Genomic DNA, 17262 nt, shown 5'->3' on the forward strand with positions numbered 1-17262 from the left:
CGAGACTGTATGGGGCCAGGCTGGTGCAGTGGAGGCAAGGGGCTGGCCTTGGCTGCTGAAAGCACCTCCCTGCAAACACTGTCGCCAGGAAAGGACAGAACTCCAGCTCTGGTGCAGAGGAGTCTGACCCAAGTGGAGCAACAGGGACTCTGGGGCAAAGTCAAGAGTAGCTAGGGATCATGAGAAAGGAGGGGACAAGGCCCTGAGGTTTTACTGGGGATCCTCCCTGCTTGCTCTGGAGGGCTTGGGGTGTGGCCTACAGTGTAGTGGGGAGGGGGGCTGGGCTGGAGATGGTTTGGGAACCAGAGACCCTGGGTTCACAGGAGGTTGTCGCATATCAACAGGCTGACTTGGGGCAAATGACCCAGCCCCTTAGTGCTTTGGCTTTTTCCTCTGATCAGATTAGGTAAGATTCTGGCACACAGCTCTTCATCAAACCACAGGGGGCCCTTCCCCCACCCAGGCCTGCCTGTGGGGCATGAAGTCGGGCACTAGGCTGTCTGGGCCCACGAGGGACTGATCCAGGGGAGAGGAACTCTGCCATCCTGAGGGTGTCTAGGCAGGGGGCTGTGTGCCCTTCCAGGTGGCATGCCAAACAACAGGGTTCAGGGGCCCAGAGAGGGGGCAGCCCAAACTGCGGGGGACAGGGTAGGGCTGGGCCACTCACTCTTTCCGTTGGTCAGCCAGAGAGCTGCTCCGGGTCAGCGCAAACATGTCAAACTCGCCTTCCAGTTGGCCAGAGGCTTCCAGAGACTGCAGGCCGGCCCTCACGCTGCTGGAGCCCAGGTCTGCAGGGACAGAAAGGTACATGAAGGGCCTGCCACCTGTTCCCGCGCACTGAGCAGTGGCCGAGCTGCCAGGCCCAGGGAGGACTCTGGAGAAGCAGCGGGGGTCGGGAGGTGGGAGGACAGTGGGGACAGTGCGGGAGGAGGAGGAGGCAGGCCAGCTGTTGGCTCAAGGACTGTGGGCACGTGACTTCCTCTCCCGCAGGTGGAGACACAGGCCCCCGTCCAGGGCGGCTGTGCCGAGAGCAGGCAAATGCTGCCCGGCGCGCGTCTGGTGTAGGACGTGGCTGAGCGGGGGGCGAGCGATCAGACGTGGGGCCGAGTTCTCACCCAGCCTAGCAGCAGTGGTTCAGAGGGGGCTCTTGATCCCTTCCTCGGGCCTGGCACAAGCAGGCAGCCAGCAGCAGGGAGACTGATCGCAGCTGGTGTCTCGGGGCGGGCACCCTGGGCCTGGCACTGGTCTGGGCCCCCTTCATGCATGTGCTCATGACCCAGTCCTCACGGCGACCTGCGAGGAGGGGCCCACTCCTGCCCGTGACACAGGAGCGAAGGGGGGTGGGACGTTCAGGCAACTAGCCTAAGCTTGCCCGGATGGCTCCAGTCACAGAGAATGCAGTGTTGAGGGGCGACCATGGAGCACTGGACTTCTGAAGTCCGTGGGCGATTAGGAACTGGGGGCTGTGAGAGCCCCACGTGATCGTTCCTGGGTACCCAACCTCGCAGTGGGGTTCAGCTCAGCAAGGTGAGGTCTGGGCTGACGTTCTGCTGCTGGCACTCCAGCTCCAACAGTTTAACAGGAAGGCACCCCCAAACTACAGGGGTGCCCCCAGCACCATAACGTGCCCTCAGCCTGCACCCCCACATGGCACTTACTCATTCCCGCGAGCTGGGATGAGAGGCTGCTGGTGACCGCCTGGTCAGGGCCCATGTCGATCAGGTCAGCCGCCGCCTCGGCCTCTTGCGGGGCCTGAGGAGAAGGGAAAGGCCACCGTTGCTCGAGGATGTGCCATGAGGGCCCCAGAATCTACGACTGGGACTCCGGGAGTCAGCCCCACTCTGCCTCAAGCCAGGCTGCAGCCCCTGGGAGGTTGGGAAGACCCTAGGGCATCAGCAGAGCCTTAGCTACCTTAAAGGAACAGTGACACAAAAAGGGAAAAGGGGACTTCTCTCGGGGCCTGGCTAAGAAGGCACAGCCCATGCAGGATGTCTGGGGACGGAGGTGAGCACAGCCCTCCTCCTCCTTCCCATGAACACGGGTGTGATCCGGTCCCAGAAAAACGCCTTTACCTTGCCGGTCTGGCCTGTTCGGAACCGTTCAAACCTACAAAGACAGAAACAAGCCGGGTCAGGGAGACGGGCCCCTTGGCACAGCCCAGGCAGAGCTCTTCACGCTGCCGGCCTCCAAAGCCATGGCAGTGAGCCACGATTAGGGCGACAGATCTAATTTATGCCTGCTGCCCCTGGGGAACTGTTAACAGTGCCCCTTGTTCACTTGCCAGGCTGCCCCAACTTGAATGATCAATTATCTGGCCACTTGTCATGACCAGCAGTAAAAGAACGGATAGAAATAGGCTAGAACAGAGCGGAAAACGGGGACGCACAGCACGAGGCAAAGCTAAGTGCTGTTTTATCAGTTGTGTTGGGTGATTTGCTTACACACTTGTGTGCACCTGTCAGTGGCTCTCTGAAGTGCTGTCAGAAGGCATGCACCTTGTATGTGGCTTCCTGGAGCCACTGGGACTGGCCTTCGACTAGCCCCTGGGCTGCTGAGGAGCTGGAGAAGGCTGTGGTCGGCTAAGGCCTGGCCATGTCACTTACTGAGTCATTTCTGAACCTCAGCCTCCTTGTCGATTACCAGGCGGTGACAGCCGGACCTGCCTCCAGATGGGAGGACCCACAAAGACCCTGACTGTGAGCAGGACAGTGAACTAGGAGGCGGAAGGCATGTGTCAGGCCTGTGGCTGTCAGGGGTCCTAGTCATCCCCAGATTGGGCCCTACACCCCAAAATGGCAGAAAGTGACTCTTCTATTCCACTAGGCCAGGAGGCAGGAAGGGCCAGGCAGATGTGGCCCAGAGCAGCCAGCCCCCCTTCCCCTACTCTCATCTGACTCAGAATCACTCGGGTCTGCTACTGCAGAAAAAAGGGAAAAAAACAAAGGCTGGAGAAGGCCGGATCACTGTCTTGACCAGACAGACACCCCTGTTTGCTAAGTGCTTACAGGTATCACCGCGCGGACTCTCAGTCACCCCACGGGGCAGATACAGACAGCCTGGCACCCCTTCTCCCTTCTTTGGTAAGAGCACCCGAGTGCCCTCTGGGGATGTTCTTCTCCCATTTCCTGGGGTCTGGGTGCAACTGCCCGTGAGGGGCCCTCTTTCCTTCACCAACTGTCAGGTACAACAAAGTGAAGCAAATCCGTTTCTTCTGAAGAGCTGACTCTTGAACAGAATGATAGAAGTGGGCAAGCGTCTGGGGCCCATTTCCTGATGGCCACACCCTGGGGACATGGTCTGGGAGTTTCTGCCCCGAGACCTCCAAGCCACCCTGGATCTCTCTTTCCTGCTCTGAGGGCAGGACTCGCTGTCTGACTCTTCTCCGGATTCTGCAAGCTCTCCTGTCCATAAAGAATATTGCCCTCCTAAACTCTCTTCCTGCCTAAGTAGGTTTGTGTGGTGTGCGAAGAGTCCAAGAGCCACAGTTAAGTCACCAGCCCATAGCCCCAGAGCCAGGCAGCGGCTGAGCGAGCTGGGACAGAGCAGTCCCCATGCAAGGATGTGGTGGCAGGGCACGCTGTGGTGAGGAGAGGACAGGTGGCCAGCAGGCTGCGTGACTCTTAGGCCCACCAGGGAAGAGGGGAGGTCAGACCAGTGGAAGGGAAGCCAGGGGAGGGAGTGGGCTGGGGCAGCTAGTCAGAGGCAGGGGAGGTGGTGGGCTACCGTTCGTGGCGCAGGAACACGTTGTTGAGGTTGTCGTTGACAATGAGCAGCTCCTCGGTGAGCTGCTCGTTAGCGATTCGGGGGATGAGCTCCAGGACCCGCTGCTGCATGGCTCGGCATGTCCGGTTGAGCTCCTGCGGAGGGAGGAGGAAAGATGGCCACGGCCCCCGGGCCCAGAGGGAGGCAGTCACTGGGGGCCAGGCTCCAGCCTCTCTGCCATCTCAGATGACGGAGGGGCTTCCAAACCGGACTCCAAGCTCCGCAGGATGGACAGCCGTCGGGGTTCCACAGACACCCTCTGGATCCTACCTTCAAGGTCCTACGCCAACACTGAGCACATGGGAGACAAGCCACTCAAGAGATCATGCAGCTGGTTTAGCTTGGCTGCGCGCAGGCCTTCCCACGCTGCCTTTGCTCAGGTGAAAGCCAACAGCGCCAGCGGTCTGCGGAACACGCCGCAACGTCTCCGGGTGACTGGGATCTTTTTGTAACCAAAACATAAAAAAACCTGAACCAGGTCTCTCCAGCTGTTAACTGCAAACCCTGATTTGGTATTTTCCTTCATTTTTAAAAAAGATTTTATTTATTGGAGACCGAGCTAGAGAGAGCGAGAACATGCAAGTACGAGCGTGCCGGTGCCAGAGCACGAGCTACGGGGAGGGGCCGAGGGAAGACAGAGAAGCAGGTTCCCCAAGAAGCTTGGAGCCCTAAATGGGGCTCGATCGCAGGATCCTGAGATCACAACCCGAGCCGAAGGCAGACGCTTAACTGACTAAGCCACCCAGGTGCCCCTTCCCTAATTTCTTTTCAAATACTTTTTACTTTGGAATAGTTTTAGATTTGCAGGAAAGTTGCCAAGACGGTAGAGTTCTGGTAAACCCTTCACTCAGCTTCTCCTCCGTGTGGCATCTGTCAAGACGAAGAAGTTAACACAGACCCAAGCTACGAACTAAACTCCAGACTTTCTTCAGGCTCGCTGTTCTCCCGCTAATGTCCTTCTGCTCCAGGATCTCATACTGCACTTAGTTGCCATGTCACTGACTGACTTTTAGTCAGTAAATTATATATTTAAACTCCTTTTGGAAAGAGAAAAATACTAAAAGCCACAGCAGTGTAAGTTTTTCATTTGTAAGATGGACTCTTTCTTCAGGTACCAGTCACTAGGCGGGCAGGTGTCTGAGTCACGGTCTCCAGGGGCAAACAGTCGTGACTTTTCTCCTGCGGGCACCGTGAACACCAGACACTGCCCCACACTGACTCTGGTTCTCTTCTGGACCCTGCTACCCACCCCCTCCTAGAATTTCCTCATCTGCCTTTATCATGGCACAGGGCGGGCCCAAGTGACTTTCAACACCCTGTGGGTCTCCCTTCTCTTCCTCCTGCCACTGAGCACGCTTGTGGCTTTGTTCCTACTTCCTACCCCAACACCGCCCCCCCCTTCCCTCGCCCGAAGAGCGGACGAGCAGCAGCTGGAGCCAGGCTCCTAGATTCAAATTCCAGCTCTGCTGCTTACCAGCCACGTGACTCTGGGCACATTACATGCTCTCTCTTCGCCTCAGTCTGCTGATCTAGAAAATGGGGTAACGACAGTACCTGCCTCTTGTGGGGTGTGGGGATGTACGGCAAGTGTCCACATCAGAGCCCAGCATACCCAAGGGCTCACTACTTGTGCGCTGTCACCATGAAAACCAAATCACTCCCACCTGGTGACTCCAGGGCCTTGGGGTCCCAAACCTTTCTTGGTACCTCTAGGAACTGACCTCCACAGGTAGGGTAGGGCCTTTGGTGGTCCCCAGCTGGGGATGGGGCTGTGGGAATATCGTGGGACACATGGAGTGAAAACCCACAGCTCCCACCGGCCCCGGGGCCTGAGACCAGCTGCCTTCTCCTCCCAAAGCCGGAGCTGCTGCCCCGCCGGCCTGCTAAGCTCTGTACTCTGAAAGGGGGAAATGAGAACAACCCTACGGATGAGGAAACTGAGGCAAGAGGAGCTATTCTGTTCAAACCAGAAAATGCTAGAGCCCTGAGTTCCAGTGGGAGGGAGTCCAACGTCCCTGGTTTCAACCTCTCACACTGTGACCACGGAGTTCCCATAAGCTGTGAAAACTGCAGTGGAGCTGGGGGAGAAATGCGCACGGGCGGATTTCCTGGTTTCCCCCAGGAAAACCTGGGGGCGGCCAGCTGCCTGCTCACCTGCAGCAGCTCCAGGTCTGCCGGCTCTGCCTGGGTGGGCACCAGCTCCGTCAGCATCTCCGACATCACCCTCACGTTCCCGCTCACCATCTCGAGCTCGCTGCGCAGCTTGGCGATCTGAAACACACCAGTGGCCTGGTGAGCTAAGCCAGGGGTCCAGCGCCACCATTGCTATACAGAAGAACCCGGCACCGTGAGCCGGGGCACCTAGAAGAGCCGACCTGCCAGCACACTCCAGGCTCCTTAGCCACAGCCCTGCACTAAAAGGCCTGTGGTGGGCTACCCTCCCCCAACCCCCCAGCCCCAAAGAGGTGCTACCAACCGTTACCATCTCCAAACTGGGAAGCCTGGTTCAGGGAAGGCCCAAAGCAGCGGAGCGAGAGTAAATGCACCACAGAGTAGGGCTGGAGTGCGCCAGCATCTCCTGGGTCCCAGGCAGCAGCTAACAAGGCCCTGGAGGGCAGCTCCCCGCCACGGGGAGAGGGGGGAAGTCAGCAGGCCCTCTTCCCTCCCTGGGGCGACAGGATCTCACTGTCTCCTAGGACGGCAGGAGTTTACTCCCCCATCCTGTCCTGTGAGGACGGGATTCTGTCTTGCTCCTGGCCTGCTTCTCCTGGGCTCTTCCAAGCACCAGTCCCAGTGTCACCACATCCCCCGGGCCTCCCACCTTGAAGATAACAGGGAGATTTAGCACTGGTTCAAAAGACGGTAGCTGGTGTTCAGTGATCAAAGGGTTCCAAGGTCTTAGCTTGGGGAATTGGTGTAGAGGAAGCAGCAGAGTCCCCACGCAGGGGAGGGGGTGAAGGGTCTTAACGGTGTGGGGCTCTGTGGGGTGCTTGGTTCCCTCAGGAGCACTGCGGACTCTGATGTCCAGGAAGCCATCAGTATGGTGGTTCTCAAATTAATCTGGACAGAGAGCCCTTGGCCATGGAGTACTGCGTGGGTCTAGGACTAGGCGGCCTACGTTCCGAGAAATGCACATGACCTCGCTGATTTCAGGAGTGTCACCATGTAAATTCCCCATGCCTATGAGAGCAGCTGCCATTTACTGACCACCTACTAAGTGCCAAGCATTTCACTTTTATTGCTCATTAAACTACCAGTCTTACGAGGCATATTTCGTTATCACAGCCTCTACAGGAGAAGAAACAGGGATACAGACACAGGTGCTACACATCCCCCGCAGCTCATGGACACCTTCCGAACCCTGCAAAATGTCTGCTGTCTTCGGCCTGTCTAAGGAACGCTCCCAGTATAAATGAGTGGGAAAGCTACTGACCACAGGCCCCGTGCATCCGGGTCAGATGGGACCTAATTACAGTGGAGTCTGGGAGTGACGTCACTGCATGCCTGAAAGCTTTAACACACCCCAGGAGACAAGAGGGGAGCTGGAAATGAACTCCTACTGAGTTTGGTTTTGCAAGAGTCTTCTGGCACTGGATGTAACCAGTCTTAATCCATGCAGATGCTAGACTTCAGGCAAACTGGTTAAAATCATAACCTGGTAACATAAAATCTGGATCACAGGGTGAGTTTACAGTTTGCATATACCTTTAATTATCTGTCCAGTCGGGAAAATTTTTCTACTAATACCTGTAAGTCTGGGAGGTGATTTTATAACTTGCTTTAAGGTATCAAATACAGAGGCCTCTCTTCAGATAGGCTGGGGTGGGGAGGGCTGCTGGCAGGTTTGTTCACAAATCCAAATGGGACTGTACAGGAAATCAGCAGGTGCGCTTCGGAAGGTCAAGTTTCACTTTGTTTCCATCACACCCCCGTGTGTCTCTCTCGCCAGTCCCTGTAGCAGCTAGGCTTTGAGACTCAGCTGCAAGGACAGCTCTGAAGTTCTTACCCGCCTCAAAAGTGGGCACCCCACCCACGCAAGGCCTCAACCCGCATCCAACAGCCTGGGGGGCTAAAATGAGAGCACGCTGGGGTGCCTGGCGGGCTCATTTGGAAAAGCGTCCAACTCTTGATCTCGGGGTTGTTGAGTTCAAGCCCCACGTTGGGTAGTAGAGATTACTTAAACAAACAAATAAAACAAGCCCGCACCCAGCGGACACTGGCCACGGCGTTGGACACCCCTTGTTGGGGTGTGCAGTCTCAGCAGGGGGCCTTGCCCCCCCCGTTCCTGGCAGAAGAAACTGAGAGACAGAAGCTAAGTCAGTGGCCGCGAGTCTCTGGTGGGTGAGCCTGCAAAGCTCCTCAGAAAGCCTGGGAACACCTGCTCATACCCCGGCCCCCGGAATCTCACACTATACCTCAAACCTTCTTCTTAGGGCTTGGTGGGAAGCATTGTGGTGGAAAGGGTTTAAAAAATTGTTTTATGTGCACATGGTTTAAAACTGTTTTTAGCCAGAGCCTCTGTTCAGATGGAATCCTACGTAAGCCCATAAAGGAACCCCACAAGGTAAATGGAGATGCTGTGGTTGAAGAGGCTGCCTGCTGGGGACTCCCCACCTCCACCCACTCCAAGGTGCTGCCTGAAGGGCTCCGTTGGAACACAGTTTGGAGAACGGCTGGCCAAGGTGCAGGATGGAGCCTGCTGGGAGTCAGGCACACCCGAGTTTGTGTCCTACCACCATCTCCGATGAGCCGTGTGTGGCTCTGGGCAAGTGAGCTTATCTAAGCCTCCTCTATGAAACAGGAATAATTATTATCTGCCCCATGGGACTGCCCTTCGGACAGTAATTTTCAGACTGAGAGGGGCCCTCCCTGACCCACGTGGCTCTGACTCAGGCTTGTTTATTTACCTGCTCAGGGGTTGGAGTGATGGAGGTGTCGCTGGGGAGTACGGCTTGGATGGGCAGAGGGGTGGTGTGCTGGGTGGGGTCCCCTCCGTGGCTGGCGTCTGTGGCCACAGAGTTCTGCCCTGATGGTGCCTCTGAGCTGAACACGGTCTAGAAGGTAGAAAAGGGGATCAGTGCGGCCAATAAGGGAGGAGGGAGCTCCCCCGACTCCCCTTCGCACCGCTCCCACCAGCTGGGTCTCCTCACCCTCTGAGGCGTGTGGATGGGTGACAGCATGTCCAAGTCGGTCATCGGGAACTCCAGACCCTTCCTTCGCAGGTCCTCGTAGACGGCCACCACACCTGTCAAGTCGGGCGAGCTGCGGAACGCGTCAGCCCAGGACTGAGAGGGGACAAGGGGACACGGCCAGTAACCTCTGCTCACCATCTCCCCTGCGGGCCTGCCCACCCGCCTGCAGAGCAGAAATTCCCTCGCTGCTTGCTGGTCCTTAGACTTCAGTGCCCGGACAGCCCCCACCAAGCCAGGCCTCCCCACACTCGGAACCTCCAGTCAGCGGATGACCAAGACACCCCGCAGGACAAGCACACAGAAGCAAGGGGACACAGAGCAGCAATGGCGGGGGCACCTTTTTCCCCGGGCAGGGCCCGGAGCTCGGCCCAGTGTGCCTGGCCACACTCACCTGGATGAGGTTGAGAACCTTGTCGTGCACAATGGTGGGCGGGTTGTTCTTGGGCAGGATGGTCCTCACCAGCACACCCTCCACGAAGTCCTGGCTGGCCACCAGCAGGTGGAAGCGATGCCCGCAGTTCTTGACACAGGTTTCTAAGACCTGGAGGCCGGGAGATGCCCGTGAGCACTCATCCGAGCACCAGAGGGTTGTCCAGGACCCCCACCCTTGCACTCTGCCTCCATCCCAGAGGATAGGCTGAATCCAGGTGGGGCTCCCTCAAGGGAGACCCTGGAACACGGAGACGAGGGAACAGTGCCCCGATTCGGGGGCTGGGGTGCTGGCTAGTGGCCCCCCGCAGAGTGCCTCAGTGCTTAGCCTGTCCTGATGCTATTTCCAAGAGGACCATGGCCCAGAGGGAAGGTAGCTCTCCAAGTGGAAACCAAAGCAAACTTTGATGCTATTTCCAAGAGGACCACAGCCCAGAGGGAAGGTAGCTCTCCAAGTGGAAACCAAAGCAAACTTTGTAATCCTACGGTGACCCTGCAGCCCCAGAAAGAAAGGAACCAGGCTTCCCTCCCTGTTCCTGCTCCCTCTCACCGGCAGGAGGGGCCTTGTTCTTCCGGGGAGCTGGATTCCTGGATGTTGTAAGCCCTGCTCTCGTCTCCAGCCCAGCCCAACCCCTCCAACAGCCAGGATGCCCACTCCCACCTGGTTTGTCCTCAGCCACTGGCATTTGCTTTATGTTCATTTCTCAAGGTCCCAAGTGCCAGTCAGCAGCACCCGGTGACCTGCCAGACTTTCTGCCTGCCAACGTCTGGCTTCACTAAACTTCTGTGTAAGCTGGCAGGTCTGGTGCAAGCTCTCCATGTCTGGTTCTGGAGGGATGTGGGCCTCAGTGCGTCTGCTCCCCGTGCCCACAGGCTGGAGGGAACTTTTCCAAACTGCCCCTCTCGCCACTCCGCATCCGCTGGCACTCTAGACAGTACAGTGCTCTCTCTGCCCACAGACCTTTCCTTCCCAGCCCTTGGGAGAGGAGCCGCAGGGTGGCTGGAGTCCTCCTGGGCCTGGGGGACGTGTGGTTCTACCACAGACGGACAGACGGACGGACGGGGCACTCACCGTGAGAGCCAGCATCACCTCGTGGAAGTTCTTATTCCCTACGATTCTCTTCTTCACTGCTCGGAAGGCATCTTTGGGACTGGGCAGAGGGACAAAAGAAAGGATGTATCAAACTCACGGGGCTGCCCACCTAAGATCAGAAGACACTGGGACACGGGGATGGTTTTTATTTATCTGTCTTCCCTGGGTCCTGCTTCCTGTTGAACACAGGGGTTCTAATCACAACAGAAACGGACCGTCCCACCAAAGTCCTCTGTAGATCATAAATACTTGGCAGAGATTCTGTGTGTCGACCCTGGACCCACAGCACCTGAATCCCCTGACCGGGAGGTGTGAGGATATGTAAAAAATGTAAAACCCTGGGCTCCCACCCCTGACCCCTGCCTGGACCAAGCTCTCAGGGAGGCCTCCAGGGCCCCCCGTATATACTGAGGTCTAAGAACCAGTCAGCTGCTGGCACAGAGTCCCAGTGCCCCATCCTGGCCACTTCCTCTCTCCACCCACCCTTCTCCTCGACTAAGCAGCCACACGTGCCGGCACTGTGCTGGGCCACGCGCTCCAGGAAGACCCACGCCAACATGGGAGAGAAGAAGAGCCTGCAGTCCGAGTGGGTGGGTGTTGGGGAGGGGGGCTCAGAGGAGTCCTCTCTGAGGAGGTGGCATCACAGCTGGGTGTGAAGGACAAGATGGAGCCAGCTGCAGGAGGGCGGGCCAGGGAAGTGGTTCAAGCAGAGGGAGGGAGGGACAGAATGGAGGCCCTGTGGGGAGGGAGAGGGAGAGGCTTGGAGGGTGGATACACCTAAGTGCAGGGGGAGCCCGGAAAGCCTTGGCGGCTGCCTGCTCCCCTAAGCCCCATATGTTGCCCATACCGCCTCACCCCTGCAGCCCGCCCTTGGGCCTATACAGGTGAAATCCACGTTGACCTGACTGTTCTGGCCTAAAAGCCTTGTGGCCCCCAACTTCCATGTCCACCTGGTGAAGGCACAGCTAAAATCCGCCTTGACCACGACTCTTTCCTAGTCCCCCATCTCTGTGTGCACTGCCACACGGCACCCACCTGGGGCTGCCAGGCTAAAGAGGCCGCCTCCGACGGGGGCAGGGTGGGAATGGGGTCCCCTTTTGACACTCTGCCTCCCCAGAGCCCAGCTTGCTACAGGACATGAGCAACATTTCCTAGGCCGCTGAGTGGCATTCGGGGGCCTGTCCTGCTGTCTGCCAGGCATCGGCCTGTTCAGTGGTGAGTCCGTCAAGGGCAGGTCAGGAGAGGCAGGAACCCTGACATGAGTCCCCCAGCATGAGTGAAGGTGGCAGGCAAGGTGGGGAGGTGCCACGGAGGCCTATCAAGGCTGTGACCAAGGGGACATGCACCATGGTCCCTGACACGGTGGGCTCCTGTACGGAAGTGTATAAGGGCAGTTTTCAACCCGATGCCGTGCGGCCCCTCCTCACCCTCAGGACTTCTCACCTGTGGCCACTTCAGCTCTCTAAAGGGACTTGTCACCGCTCCCCACAGAGTGGCCCAGAGAAAAAGCACGGCTTCCGGAATCAGAGGTCCCGGCTTAGGTGCCATTGCTGTGGGCCCCTTGTGTTTAGTAGCCGGCTAGAATCACAAAGCAGACGACAAGGAGGCCACAGCCCAATGGAGGGGGTAGGCCAGAGACTCAAGTTTAGGTGACAAGCGTGGGGAGGCCGAGGGTCACATCTGCTTTGCTCACTGCTGGGTCCCTAGTGCCTCATGCAGTGCCTGGAACACAGGAACTGTTCAAGTCAACAGCAGGCACTTGAACCCAGACATGCACGAACCCCCCAGTTCCTCCAACATTTACAAGGGCACAGGGACTTGCTGCCCTGAGGCCTTCTCTGCGGATCTGTGGGCATTTCTGCCCCCCACTTTCATCGTGGTGGTCCTGCCACCATCGTCTGCCCACCACTCGCCAGCTTACTTGCAGGAGGCCAGGAGTGGTCCTAGTGTCCCCCACCAGCGGCTTGGCAAGTCCACCGAGCTCCACAGTGGACGCTGGAAGCTGCCTGCCTCCAGCCGACCTCTCTCCCCACAGAGCACTGCTGGGCTGAGAGGGGCCTCGCAGGCGGAATGGATCATCCCATGAGAAATGCAGATGGAAGTGAGAGGTCTGCTCCGGGCGTTGATTCTGATTTTCCTGAACAAAGGCCTTGTCAGGCAGTCCTTCCTGATCACTGTGGTCTTCACACCACATGCTGCCCTTCCTGAGTTTTCCTAAGAAGCACCATAACCCTGCTTTCCTTCTCTGCTTCCCCTAGGACATTGGGCTTATTGCTGGAAGAATCTGAAAGAGCTTTACCTCTGACAGTAAAGACCTAGGGAGGCACAGCGATTTGCCCAAGGTCACACAGCTGGTCAGTGACAGCTAGTCAGAGACCAAGTGTCCAGGGCCATGATGCCTCCTCCATGGCATATGCCCTGGGTGACCTGCGTACCGGATATGTTCAGCAAAGGCTAAAGCCGACGGGCTCTCAATTCTGCTTTACTGTCACTGCCTTCTCAGTGTGCCCTGACCCAAATCTTAAGGAAATGAAAGTCTGGTCTTGCTCACAGAGAAAGCTGGGAGTTCCCCTGCCCTTTCCAGGCCACAGGATGCAGAAAGGTGCTTGGGGCCATGTCCCAGTGCCCAGGCGGCCAGCTGGCCTTGTCCCAGGAGGATGTGGCTCAGGTGACATTCTAAGAGGTCCAGTTGGTCAGCTGCCACTGAGACACACGCGTGGGCTGGAAGACCCCAGGGGCATCTCTCTCTCTCTCATCTAACTCATGATAGGGTTGGGGGCAGCTCTTGGTTTCCAAATGCCTAGGATGCCACACTGCTGCCTAGGGTGGGACTCAGATGACATCTATCACCCTCCTGGAACCAAGGGCCACCAGCAGGGCTGCCGCCGGCCGAGCCCGTGCCCCACCCCGGCCTCCCGTGTGCGGGCCTCACCCTTCCTCTGTCTCGTTGATGATGTCGCAGATCTCCATGTTGAGGGCCCAGTCCTCACTCTGCAGGGAGCCATCTGTTGCCTTCTCTGTGGAGAAGAAACCACAAGTCACGGTGTGGGGACACCCAGACAGACGAACTCAGCTGTGTGCAGGGCCAGGGCGGGAAGAGCCAGGGAGGAGGAGGAGGATGACGGATGGTTTCTGGGCACCCCAGAAGGGCCTTGAGGATGCAAACGGCTACCTACCTTGTCCCGTTTTGTCATTTAATGTGTTTTCCGGCTGTACTTTATCTCTATGTTATTTTTACTTTTTAAATTATGTGAAAATGCACCGGGTGTTTGCCATCTTAACCAACTTTTAGTGTATAGTTCAGTGGCATTGAATACACTCAAGTGTCAGGCTGTCATCCCGGCCGCCGATTTCATCTTCTAAATCTGCAGCTCTAATGCCCCATTCTCCCCTCCCGCAGCCCTGGTTCCACCGCACCACCGTCTTTTTTTTTTTTTTTTTAAGATTTTATTTATTTATTAGAGAGAGCGAGTGAGCACGAGCACCAGGGAGGGAAAGAGGGAGAGGGAGAAGCAGACTCCCCGCTGAACAGAGAGCCCGATGCGGGGCTCAATCCCAGCACCCTGGGATCACTACCTGAGCCAAAGGCAGACGCTTAATGACTAAGCCACACAGGCATCGCTCCACTACACTGTCTTTGCAATTCTGACTCCCCAGATACCTCATTACATGGACTCATACGGTACCTGTCACTTAATTCTCATGGGGCCGGGAGAGCCACTGACCACTGAGGCGGCCTCAGTTCGGTTCAGTTCACCCATCCAATAAGTGGGGCCAGGAGTCCAGCAGGTCCAGCCTTAGGGTGCTGGTTTCTGACAGGACACTGTGGAGATGGTGTTTTGTTCCATTTTTGTAAATCAAACGTTCCTTCTTGATTCTCTATCAACTTTTGGCAACCACTCACACGGTTCAAAATGTAAAAGGTTCCAAAGTGGCACATAATGGAGACTAAATCCATCTGCTTCCCCTGCCCCAGGCCCACGTCCTAGGGGCCCAACAGGACCAGTTTCCTCTCGAGCCTCCTGAGACCTAACCTATGAAGCGAAGGGCCCAGGGTAGACACCCGCTGCCCCACAGAGCTGCCCCCAGAGAGTACAATAATGCCAGCGAGATGTCTGCGTGGCTCTTGCCACAAAACAGGTGTGCAGTAAGTGCGGCGGCTCTTTTTACATTCAGGTGAAGGTCACATCTGATAAAATTGGCCATTTTAAAGTGTACAATCCAGCGGCTCTTAGTGCTCTCACACTGCTGTGCAGTCACGACCTCTGCCTACTTCAGACTGGGCCAAAGCTGAGGGTAAGATGTCCGGGCCACAAAAGACTCCACTCCAAATCTGCTAGAACTTGTACAGGAATTCAGTAAAGTGTCAGGATATAAAATCATCGCACAGAAATCAGTTGCATTTCTGTACACCAACAATAAGACAGAAGAAAGAGAAATTAAAGAGTCAATCCCATTTACAATTGCACCAAAACAATAAGATACCTAGGAATAAACCTAACCAAAGAGGCAAAGAATCTGTACTAGAAAACAACAAAGTACTCATGAAAGAAATTGAGGTAGACACAAAGAAATGGAAAAATGTTCCATGCTCATGGGTTGGAAGAACAAATATTGTGAAAATGTCTACGCTACCTAAAGCAATCTACACATTTAATGCAATCCCTATCAAAATCTCATCCATTTTTTTCAAAGAAATGGAACAAATAATCCTAAAATTTATATGGAACCAGAAAAGACCTTGAATAGCCAAAGAAATATTGAAAAAGAAAGCCAAAGTTGGTGGCATCACAATTCCAGACTTCAAGCTCTATTATAAAGCTGTCATCATCAAGACAGTGTGGTACTGGCACAAAAACAGACAGATAGATCAATGGAACAGAAAAGAGAGCCCAGAAATAGACCCTCAACTCTATGGTCAACTAATCTTCGACAAAGCAGGAAAGAATGTCCAATGGAAAAATGACAGTCTCTTCAACAAATGGTGTTGGAAAAATTGGACAAGCCACATGCAGAACAATGAAACTGGACCATATCCTTACACCACACACGAAAAGAGACTCAAAATGGATGAAGGACCTCAATGTGAGAAAGGAATCCATCAAAATTGAGGAGAACACAGGCAGCAACCTCTTCGACCTCAGCCGCAGCAACTTCTTCCTAGAAACATTGCCAAAGACAAGGGAAGCAAAGGCAAAAGTGAACTACCGGAACTTCATCAAGATCAAAAGCTTTTGCACAGCAAAGGAAACAGTTAACAAAACCAAAAGACAACTGACAGAATGGGAGAAGACATTTGCAAACGACATATCAGATAAAGGGCTAGTATCTAAAATCTATAAAGAACTTACCAGAGGCGCCTGGGTGGCTCAGTGCCTGCCTCCCTCTCTTGCCTACTTGTGACCTCTGTCTGTCAAATAAATAAATAAAATCTCAAAAAAAAAAAAAGAACTTACCAAACTCAACACCCAAAGAACAAACAATCCAATCAAGAAATGGGCAGAGGACATTCCTGCAAAGAAGACATCCTGATGGCCAACAGACACATGAAAAAATGTTCCATATCACTCAGCATCAGGGAAATACCAATCAAAACCACAATGAGATACCACCTTACACAGGAAATGACAGATGCTGGCGAGGATGCAGAGAAAGGGGAACCCTCCTACACTGTTGGTGGGAATGCAAGCTGGTACAGACACTCTGGAAAACAGCATGGAGTTTCCTTAAAAAGTTGAAAATAGAGCTACCCTACGACCCAGCAAACACTACTGGGTATTTACCCTAAAGATACAAATGTAGTGATCCGAAGGGGCACGTGCACCCGAATGTTTATAGCAGCAATGTCCACGATAGCCAAACTGTGGAAAGAACTTAGCTGTCCATCAACAGATGAATGGATAAAGAAGAAGTGGTATATATATACAATGGAATACTACACAGCCATCAAAAGAAATGAAATCTTGCCATTTACGACAATGTGGATGGGACTAGAGAGTATTATGCTTAACAAAATAAGTCAATCAGAGAAAGACGATTATCATATGATCTCCCTGATATGAGGAAGTTGAGAGGCAACGTTGGGGGTTTGGGGGTAGGAAAGGAAAAAAAGGAAACAAGATGGGATCGGGAGGGAGACAAACCGTAAGAGACTCTTAATCTCACAAAACAAACTGAGGGTTGCGGGGGGGTGGGGGTGGTAGGAGGGGTGGCAGGGGGGGGCAGGGGGAGAGGGAGGGTGGTTGGGTTATGGATACTGGGGAACGTATGTGCTATGGTGAGTGCTATGAAGTGTGTAAACCTGGCGATTCACAGACCTGTACCCCGGGGCTAATAATACATTATACGTCAATAAAAAAATACTGTACTGCATATTTGAAAGTTTCTAAGAGAATAAATTTTAAAAGTTTTCATCATAGCAAAAAAATTTCATAATTACATATGACAATGGATGTTAAGTAGACCTACTGTGGTGATCATTTCACAATAGACACAAATATTTAACTGCGATGTGGTACACCTAAAACGAATGTTATGTGTAGTTATAAACCTTCATTTTTCTTTTTTTCTTTCTCGGTTCAACATTTCCTTTCCGTCCCCTAATGGGTCTTTTTGTCTTTTCTATGATGAAATCAGCCCATTTTGGAAGCTTCTGTTCTAAATTATGGTGGTAATCAGAAAACTCTCTAAGCTTTGCTTTATACCTCAGGAGCTTTTTCTGCTTCTAAGATAAGTGACAAAGGAGTTACACAAGAGCATTTAAAATTCTTTTATGGCGGGGGGGTG

At 54.6% G+C, this 17262-nt stretch overlaps 1 protein-coding gene across 2 annotated transcripts in view; it reads right to left on the bottom strand.

Annotated features, from left to right (window-relative positions):
• Positions 1-17262, bottom strand: part of TOM1 (target of myb1 membrane trafficking protein) — a 41628-nt gene that overhangs the window by 8209 nt on the left and 16157 nt on the right. For both annotated transcript variants that reach the window (XM_059402145.1, XM_059402144.1), the window contains exons 2-11: positions 13409-13493; positions 10456-10534; positions 9346-9495; positions 8913-9047; positions 8670-8816; positions 5917-6033; positions 3724-3857; positions 2073-2106; positions 1659-1752; positions 668-788 (exon numbers count right to left, since the gene is read on the bottom strand). In XM_059402145.1, the coding sequence (XP_059258128.1) occupies positions 668-788; positions 1659-1752; positions 2073-2106; positions 3724-3857; positions 5917-6033; positions 8670-8816; positions 8913-9047; positions 9346-9495; positions 10456-10534; positions 13409-13493 (1096 nt within the window). The remainder of the gene's footprint in view (positions 1-667; positions 789-1658; positions 1753-2072; positions 2107-3723; positions 3858-5916; positions 6034-8669; positions 8817-8912; positions 9048-9345; positions 9496-10455; positions 10535-13408; positions 13494-17262) is intronic.

The sequence above is a fragment of the Mustela nigripes genome, chromosome 6 (genome assembly GCF_022355385.1).
Source record: "Mustela nigripes isolate SB6536 chromosome 6, MUSNIG.SB6536, whole genome shotgun sequence".
Taxonomy (NCBI): Eukaryota; Metazoa; Chordata; class Mammalia; order Carnivora; family Mustelidae; genus Mustela; species Mustela nigripes.